The following is a 10,296-nucleotide window of genomic DNA, read 5'->3' on the forward strand; positions in this document are numbered from 1 at the left end:
ATGTTGTCCACACAGGTGAGGCGAGGAGAGGTGGGCGTGCCCGACGATGCCAGTAGTGTGTTCAGTCACGGCCACCTCAGTGCGGTACAATAACCATGGTGGCTACCGCAAAGAGGAAGATATTGTGTAGCATCATAATTGCTTTGTGTCTAATGAAAAAGAAAAAAAAGAAGAGAATATGGTGCAAAGAATGGCTCACTAAAAGACATGTATATGGCAGCCACACAACCATACTACGGGGACTACAAGATGGCCATGAAAAAGATTTCAGAGACTATTTGAGAATGAGTGTAAGCACGTTTTATACTTTACTAGGAAAGCTGGAGTCATACATTATGAAAAAAAGACACACACATGAGACAGAGTATAACAACAGGAGGTCGTTTGGAGGCAACGCTAAGATTTTTGGCAACAGGATGTACGTATTCAGCACTGCAGTATTCTACACGTATATCCAAACAAAGCTTGTCACGCATAATCCCAGAAACATGTCGGGCCATATATGAGGTACTAAAGGATAACTACTTGCAGGTGAGTTTACTATTTATTGAACTGATCAGTACAGTGTGTAATTATATACCCAAAGACAAGGAAATACTGGTTTACCTAGTTAGCTAATTTACCTCCCACCTGAAGGGTCAGCTCTTCCTTGACGTCACAGGTAGACCGATCTGTATGTCCCCCCCCCCCCCCCCCCCCCCCCCTCTCTCATTCATTCGTGCATTGCGTTGTCTTTCAATGACTACCTAGTCCAAAATCCGTATTAAGTCAATACATGTACTATACTGTAGTTACCAAAGAAAAGTAAATCGTGTACGATACAAAATAAATAAGTAACACCGTCAACATAAGTAAATCGTGTACTACACAAAAATAAATTAGTAACACCGTCAACATAACTTAATGACATTATTATGAAGCCTATATATAATCAATATATATGGTATGTAGATATTTACGGACATTTGTTCCATCATGGTAACATGATAATTATTTATGAGCAAATTATTCAACAATCATTGTAGATGAAGAAAGCCTTCCAAGTCGGCCGAGAAAAATAATTTCATTCATTAGTTTTTGAGCATATATCTGGTTTTCACCATTCATTTCATTTAAATTATTAGAGACGACAGTTCCAAAAGCGGAGAAAGTATTTTCACCTTGGGACAACGACTTTAGCTCGTTATACGCCTCTTGCAGGAGTTGGGTCTCGTCGATACTCTTTTTTTTGTTTTTTTGCGGGTCTTCGATGTGACGGTCCAGGCCCAAGCGTGTCTGATTCCGCAGGTTCACCAGTTGGGATATCAGAAGTCCCAGGTGTAGGCTGAGCATCATCAATAACACAAATTACCGGATCGATAAAGATCTAGAATGAAAGACATTGGGTTACGTATGGTTACAAGCCAATAAATACGGATTCACATAGATTGATAGGAATTCATAACATTCATAGATACACATAATATTGTGAGGACTAAATAAAGGAGAAAATGAATAATGACTATAGGCAGTACATTATAAGACAGACAGAGAGAGAGCAGATGGGGGGGGGGGGGTAGGGTGGGCATGGATGAACTCTTACCTCTGTGGGGTGGGGGATGGAAGAGGCCTGTGCACTGACACATCAATGACGTCACTGTTAATCGTTCCTATCCTACCCAATCATTTCGGACTTGAGCTCCATTTGTCCAGGACAAACGCCTTATTATTCATATTAGGTAATCCACTATAAGGTAGAATATTAGGGCAGGGTAGGCACAACACTGTCAACTTTTATACTGATTACCGTAAAATGTGGCCACATGGCCTCTCAAACTCATAGGAAAAATGCTATAATAACAGGGTATTTTTCTTTTGACATTTTGACAGACACCTACCACACCAGACGAGTGGATGCGTGTGGCACGTGGGTTCGAAACACGGTGGAACTTCCCCAACTGTATTGGAGCCATTGATGGAAAGCATATCCTAATAACGCCTCCACAGGGCAGTGGCTCATATTACTATAATTATAAGGTACCCGCAGCATCGTACTCTGGCCATAACTGATGCCAATTGTGAGTTTCTTTATGTTGATATTGGCTGCAATGGGCGGGTGTCAGACGGCGGTGTGTGGGACAATACACATATCAGTAGTGGTATTTCCACAGAAACAGCAGGTGTCCCTAGTGACAGGAAGTGAGAGGAGGCTACCGTATGTGGTTGTGGCAGACAACGCCTTCCCCTTGCAACGGCACATTATGAAATCGTTCTCACACCGAACCCAAAGTAATAGGGAACGCATTTTTTCCTATCGGTTATCTAGGGCTCGACGTACAGTTGAGAATGCTTTTGAGATATTGGCCAACCGATTTAGAGTTTTCCTGTCAACTATATACTTGTCGCCAAGCAAAGTTGAAATGATGGTATTAGCATGCACTGCTTTGCATAATTTTCTCAGACGTGACCATGTCACACAATATACGCCTGAAGGGTCTTTGGATTCTGAAGACATTGCAAGGTGTACAATTATCCCTGGTGGTTGGCGTGAAACTCCCCACTTGTTACGATTGCAAAGAACAGGAGGCAATACAAATACAGCCGGCCAAACTGTACGCCATGAATTTATGGAGTATTTCAATGATGAAGGTGCTGTGCCATGGCAATACAAAGCTATACAAATCCAATAATTAGATACCATTCCATATTCCTGGAATGTATTACTTATCAATGTCTCAGTACATTTGGTGCATACTGTAGGTTTCATGTATCACTTTTCCTTATTATCAGTGTGTCAGTACAGCTTCAAAAAACAAATTTAAGGATGATAGTTACTGTGTTATAAACTGTATATGCAGAGGTTTCGATTATTAACGGTTTAATTTTTTTATTTCATTTACGTTGTCATTTATATAATATTTTGTATCATATAACATGTATTGTGTTTTGTAATAAACACAAAATAACAAATATGTATTACACAATAAAATATTTTGAGTTATTTTCCTAGTAACTAAACTCTACAACTTTCTGGCATTGGAAGCCATACTGTTTGCCAGGAAGAAAGGAAGGAAGAATGGGAATGAATGTGTTTAAATAGCTTTAACTAGCGGGTGTGGAGGTATCAATTATCCAGTGCAACTGACCTGAGACCGGAGGTGGGGTGGGATTTCTCCAACCCCACCTCCCTTAGCTGAGCTGCAGGTCGACCTATTTACAAAGTGAGAGCAGTGTCAGTTTCAAATGGACGGTTTATCATTTAACGGAGTAGAGGTATAGGTCTTACCTTGGGTATAAATTATTTATTTATTTTTGTTTACAATGTAATCTAGTGCCAGGGGAAGCTTAGGATGTAGTGGTAGGGGGTGCTATGAGTGTAGGGGGACAGGTTGGTATGACGGTAAAGTTTTGATTATGTTTTAGTGTACAATAGGTGTTCTCCCTCTAGCAGCTGGGGAGAGAGAGAGAGAGGGAGTGGAAACGAGCGAGAGAATGAGACGGGGAGGAAAACATGTGAACGTACCTCACTATCAGATGTATCTCCAGACGTTTTGTGTCCATCCTCGGTACTGTGGCTTCTGTCCATATTTGAAACTGATGGTCTTATTGTATCACTATCAGTGAGGAATGCCAGGTCATCGTAACACCATAATTTTGGGGAATAAAGATTGTCAGTCCCAGCTCCTGACCTTTGTGAATCCTTCATTTTCTTAAATTCACGCCTAAACTGGTTTCGTAGCGTGTCTATTTTCTTTTTTATGTCCTCTGTCGTAACTGCAGCACCTTGTTCCCGTATCTCAGCAGCAATGGCCTTCAGTGATGTAATGCGCTTGTCTCTGTTTTTGTAACTCTTCAGTTTCACATTCCATAAACATGGATTTTGTCGATAAAGTTCAATCAACGTGCGTGTAACAGGCTTTGACCAGTAAATGGAAAGGGGCTCACTGAAGGTCTCCGAATTAGACATCGCAAGTTACTATGGTGTGACCCGTGTTACAGTGATATATCGTGTGGAAGACAAGCCTGCTATGGGAACACTATGATATCGTACGTCTGCCAGGGTCGAAGCTCAAGCCATCGGGCACCACCATGGTGATTTTGCTACAAGACCCATCGGGCAATTTGACGGTTTGCCCGTCAAGTGTGCCCGTTAGAGCCTAGAGGGGAAGTCCGCCGATCAAGCCCGATCGTGTGGACAGGCCTTTAGAGAATTCCTGCAAATTAGAAAGAAAAACTATGCGACACTTCGTAGCTTCCCTTTCTGGTTTAAAGACTGGCATATGAGTTTAAAATTGGCCCAATAATTCCCTCCTTCAATTGCTCCTTTGGGCAGTTATCTAACAACTGCAAGGAACCTTTCTTACGAAGTAATTTTTTCAAATTTGATTGAAGAATAGCTTTCGAAAGAGACTCGTTTCTTGAAAGGTGTGACACCTTCCCATTCCATAACAGGGGAACAACTATGCGTCCATCACTTTTCGTGTGCAAATTTCTTAAAGTGTAGTCCACGAGAGAATCATTGAGCAGATTGGATTCATCACTGTAAACTTTCTGATCAAAGTTCATATAAAATTAATCAGTTGCTTCTTGCAATTTCCTATCAATAATGGTCCCTCTATCTGAAAGCACAGTAAAAGAACAATTTGTCGATATGGCATCGAGTAAGTAAAATTCATCATTCATAGATACAGTAGTAGCTAGAAAATAAGAATGGCAAGGGAAACTGTAATATGTAACGTGTTTAGTATAAGAATTTTTGCCCCTCAATGGTTTCGAGGCTAAACTTTCATTACCTCTTAGTGAATTAAGATTAAATTATGAACCTATCAAGATTCCCCATAAGCATTATTTCTAAAGAAGTCTCAATATACACAGACGAATTAAGACTCCCTATCACCATGTTTCTTCCCAAAAGACAATGTGAAAAATCTACTCCTAACAAAAGCTGAAAATCATCAATGCTCTGAGAATTGGTTGATAAAAGCTTATCAGCAAATACAAAATTTTTACTCTGCATTATACAAACTACCTGGCCAAGACCAGGTAAACTTAATTACAAGTTTATAGAGGGTACAACTAGATCAGAAATAGCAAAGGTTTCATTCCCCAGTTTAATAGGAATTTCAACAAGACTAGTAGAATACTCCTTTTGACCATTAAACCCTTTAACAGTCAGTTTTACTCTAGTAGCTAAAGACTTGAAATAGTAAAAGGAAGATAACTTGCTAGATATAAAAGTATTTTGTGATCCTGAATCCTTAAGACCCTTGTAAGGCCTATCGTGACTATTTATACAAAATGTAAAAGTAGGGAGAACTGAACCTGTGGTAACATTTGGTAATACTGCTATCCCACTGCTTGCTTCATTGGAAGACTGCTTTACTATTAACCTTATCAGGACTAAATTTCCAACAAAGATACTCCATGAGATACTGTGAACAATTTAATAAATCAATTTTGGCAGAAGGGGTGGCATACTTGGTAGTACACTTATAATTTAAGTGATCACAGTCAGAAATACCGGCCTTTGTACAAAAATTACAAGCTTTGGTCGGAACTGTCTTATTTTAACAGCCATTATATTAGTCTTTTCCCTGTTCATACCTTTCACATGCTAAGAAATTATCTACCATTTGCTTAAGTGATGGATGAGTCACATTAGTGATATGAACCAGATGAGACTTAAATCTATCATTGAGTGCAGGCCAAATAAAATATTAACCACCTCATCAATTTCAATATTTAAATATTTGAAATTTTCGACTATAGTCCTAAGTTCTGATAAGAAAACAAAGGGGTCCTCTCCTTCTTTCAGATGTAGACAAGTCAATTTCTTAATTACAGCCGACTTTCGTAATTCAGTCGAGGCAAAAGCCTGAATCAGTAAGTCTTTGGCATCTTCGTAACTTTGTCGGCCTCCAATGAACCAAGTAAACATTTAGCCCTACCTCCTACTTGTTGTTTCAAAAGTATATGAGCAAGTTCCTGTCTGGATAGTTAAAATTCCGGGTCGTGGTTTCAAATTCTCGAATGAATTTCAAAAAATCTTCACCTTCATTGCTTTGGAATTTTGGTAGAGGTGCAATGGGCTGCCTCAAAAGGCCCCCAGCAATATCAGTAGTTGATGGAAGTGGAGGACTTCCAGCATTTAATTTACATCCAACAGAAGCACAATATCTTTAATTTTATAACACACAGAAAGCTCTGCCTCCAAATCCTTGTCCCTAAATTCCCCTGAAAATTTTAAGAGTGTATTTTAGAATCCAAGTCAGTTAAACTCTTCCAATACTCCAGGAGAACACGTCGCTCAGATACTTTTGCCGTATTAGCTAATAAAGTGTACTGTGAGGAACTGTTGGCACATTCTGTAACCTTTTTCCTAATAATCTTACGCTGACCAATTAGCACTACTAATTCAGCCATTATGAAGACAAACATACAAGCACCAATATATGTATAATTACTGCAATACACAGCAAAAATTTCCAACAACGTTATTACTAAGCAAAAACTTTTACAGCAACGCGAAAATAAGGGGCACTCAAATACTAAATTATTTCGCAAAGGGATAAACATCAAACTACGAAACGCAAAACAGTCTACACTGAAGTCTTTAATAAATCACCATGTGATATGTTAGCTACGAATTCGTAAAAATGATACACAACTTTAAAAGAAACCAGCAATAAAGGGATTCTAAAAAATTGTAAATGAAATACCCCCCAAGAAGAAACCTCCAATTCATCACAATTCACGTCCTAAGTCACGCACGTAACCTATAATGCCTAGTCCTATCACAGTCGCCATGCGCTGAATTTTTATTCATATACACCGGGAATTTGATAAGGTTCCTAATTAAAGTGTTAAGAAAAATTAAGTAATTTATTGTGTTTGCGAACTGTCCTATCATCCAGGTGCTGATGCGGCAGCTAATACACAAAGTTGACCATTGTGAAGCAAGGGGGAGCCGCAGTAATTCAGCCACTTCCAAAAAACCTTAAAATATTACCAAATGCCTAATTAAACACTACACAATTATCGATTGCATACATTTAAATTGAATTATCAGCACGTGCAGCTCGTATAACACTTGCCAAGTTACATACCTTGGAAAATCTAAGTATACCTATATACCAGCAGTCCAAACTGACATCCATGTATTACAAATACGCAAGGTATGAAAAACAGATGCTTAAATTGTAATACTAAAATGTAAGTGATGGTAATTGGAAGGCATTTTAATATGGGAAAGCATTATCCCTCCAAATGATTTCGGATTGACAAAAAAAAGTCCCCCGAGTCTTAAAGACCCACCAATATCATCCTGGGACTAAGGCGAAGTATGTGTAGAGTGAGAGACTGCGATGAAGGAAAGCTTCTTCCCGGCTGGGGTTAAACGGAGATTACATGTCGAGAGGAATAGTCGTCGTCACTTCAAAGAGCTAGCTGTATATCCTTATAATAGTATGTGGAGCTCAGAGTATCTGAGTTACGAGACCCTTCGCGATTGAAATCTCCTTCGTAACTGACTCCTGTTTCCGTCAACCTCAGGAAGAAAGCAAGAACATTAGTGGCTGGCTAGGTCAAAACCAGAGCGGCCGCTGGAAGGCAGTGAGCTGTTAACAACCAAGGGGGTAATTAAGTATTTGAAAAATAAGTTAACTGTCTTCCAGTGACCATGCTAATTAAACAAATTATAAAAAATACAAATTCCATATGGAATTTTAGTACAGGAGAGACGATTTTTTTTTTTTTTTTTTTTTTTTTTGCAGAGCATTACACAGTTCCAGCGATCGCTGTTATGGTGGCGACAATGATGGTCATAATAATCATTGTCGGGGCAGTCAAAATTGGACATAACTGATAGATATGCGATCAAGATTTGGTGCCATACAGTTTGAACAAATTTTGCAGGAAAATTTCTCCTAATTCCATATATCATTATTAGTAACTCTTCAAAACACACTATAAAGGTAGGTTTACACCTATGCACTTTTGTGTTGCAGGCTGTTACGGCGCAGCGTGGGACCGCAAGAAACCGCCAGAAAATTGACGCGGTGGGGAGAAAAAATGACCGTTATTGGGCGGCGGGGCTTGGAACCGTGCGGTGTGTTACGGGCATGTCATGGCGTGTTGTTGTGGTGTCTAGCGGAGTGTTACGGCGTTGGTGCGGTTTTATGGTCGTTGTTGCTATGCCAGGGCACGCGCTCTTGCGGCTTTGTTAAACCGTGTATCGATGTGTTACGGGTGGCTTGCGGTGTTGCAGAGTAATAATAACATATTCATAATGATGAGACAAATGAGAAGCAAATGATGGACATAACAAAAATACTTATATTAAACAAACATGAAAAGCATAGAAAGTAAGAAAATGAACATGAAAAGCATAGAATGTAAGAAAATGAACATAAAAATCATAGAATGTAAGAAAATGAACATGAAAAGTATAGAATGTAAGAAAATGAAATTGGGACTTGGTTTATACCATAACATTTTCAACTGCAAATATCATATATTATGAACTGAGGTCAATATGTCTTTAGTCTGTTACTGATTTTTCATTGTTCCCCTGTTAATAACTATGTCCAGTCAATGTTAATTTTTGTTTCATTATCATATTTGTATGTGCTCATGTTCATTTGATCATGTTCTCAATATTATATTATTGTTCTTTACCTTGTATGTTATTATATCATTTCATGGCCATATTTATTTCATGTTACATTTCATGTTATAGTTCAAGTTATTTTCCGAGTTCTATTTATTTCATATTTCATATATCATATTTCATGTTAGATTTCCTGTTATATTTCTTCATGATATTATTCTTTATGGCCATGCTTTTCCATTTTTCAGTTTCATTTCACCCAATCATATCATCATATACTATACTGTTATGGCATAAATTAAAGCATCAATAAGGAAAATGGAAATGCAAGTCAGTATTTCAGCATATTTATTACCAAAAGAAACATTATTAATTATATATAAAGTACAAAATCATTTAATATTGAGAAAATAAAAAAAAATCATTTATTATTAAAAAAAATATAATTCTATTAATTCATACATTGTCGGCAGGCTGTCAAAGCGCGAATGATGACCCCATGGTCTGTTCAGCCCCTTTTATCCTCCCCAGAATGCACGGCAACCTTCCTTCCAGTCGACCTATGTTTTTTTCCAAATTAAGAGGTGGTTGTGGAATTATTGATATTCAGTGTAAAGCGAAGTCAATCATGTTCAGTACATATCTAAAATGTTTAATAAAAGATCGTTGTTTTGTTTACCAAATGATTATTTATTATTGTAAAGTCAGAGCAACATCAGGATTGCACTATTTTTACACCTAGTTTTTATGAAAGTATAAATATATTACGAAGTGCTAATAAGATTACCTCTTATCCACAGATAAAAACGAAAGTGGTATATGAACATTTAATGAAAAACAGTGAATATGTTCCAAATATTGAATAATTGTATCCACTATTCAACTGGAAACTAATTTGGGAACATGTAAATAATAAGTGTATAGAAAATAAAAGTAGAGAAATTTTGTTTAAGTATGTTCATGAAGTTTTAAGTACAAATGATAGGCTAGCCATGATGAAAATAAAGATGTTCAGGAATGCGGTTGTTGATGCATAGAACCTAATATACATATGGTATATTTATGTCCTTTGGTTAAGAATTTGTTGTCCTGGGTATTCGAATTGTTTAGAAAATGTTGTAAATTAAAAACTAATAGCAGATTAAGGATTTTAAAACTAGATTTTGAAGCAAACTCAAAAAGGGATGAGAATACAGCAATGGTAATAATAGCAGATTTTATTTCAAGTATATGGATGGCAAGATATTTGGGAATAAGTACTGACCTGCAAATTATTAAATGTGTAAAGAATAGACTGTTAAATACATTTAATGTAAATATTATAGGATTTAAGTCTAATGTTAAAAAAAATTTTAGGAATCAGTATGTTTCTAATTCAAAAACATATTTAGAAAAATAATAAATTGTAATATTCTTATATTATACATAGACCTTCTAATGTATATACAAAATTGTAAAATATAATTTTGTAAAGTAATATGCCTTAATAAAACTAAATAAAAGTATTGAGGCTCACCTAAAAAAAAAAAAAAAAAAACCTACCTAGGGAGACTCCGTAACACACCGCACGCAGGCCGCACGCCCCGCAACATGTGCGTGCCATTTATTAATCGTGTATGAAGGGGCACCGCACGGTGCCATAACATCACACCATAACACTCCTTCGCGGGTGGTACGATGTCGCACCACATCCCAACACGTAGGGTGTG

The 10,296-nt window shown here is 37.5% G+C and overlaps 1 protein-coding gene across 1 annotated transcript; it reads right to left on the reverse strand.

Annotated features, from left to right (window-relative positions):
- Positions 1-891: 891 nt before the first annotated feature.
- LOC135216913 (uncharacterized) lies at positions 892-4,123 on the reverse strand. Its single transcript, XM_064252459.1, has 2 exons — positions 3,503-4,123; positions 892-1,366 (listed from the first exon to the last, which is right to left on the reverse strand). The coding sequence occupies exons 1-2, from the start codon at positions 3,944-3,946 to the stop codon at positions 1,184-1,186; spliced, it is 627 nt and encodes a 208-aa protein (XP_064108529.1). The 5' UTR covers positions 3,947-4,123; the 3' UTR covers positions 892-1,183.
- Between the last annotated feature and the right edge of the window lie 6,173 nt (positions 4,124-10,296).

This window comes from Macrobrachium nipponense, chromosome 6, assembly GCF_015104395.2.
Source record: "Macrobrachium nipponense isolate FS-2020 chromosome 6, ASM1510439v2, whole genome shotgun sequence".
NCBI classification, from domain to species: Eukaryota; Metazoa; Arthropoda; class Malacostraca; order Decapoda; family Palaemonidae; genus Macrobrachium; species Macrobrachium nipponense.

Bases quoted from the DNA above. Each gene is read 5' to 3' on its own strand.
- LOC135216913 (XM_064252459.1), bottom strand. From the start codon at position 3,946: ATGTCTAATTCGGAGACCTTCAGTGAGCCCCTTTCCATTTACTGGTCA. The intron at 1,367-3,502 runs GTACGTTCACAT...CTTTCATTCTAG, and splicing joins GAGATACATCTGATAGTGAG to ATCTTTATCGATCCGGTAAT.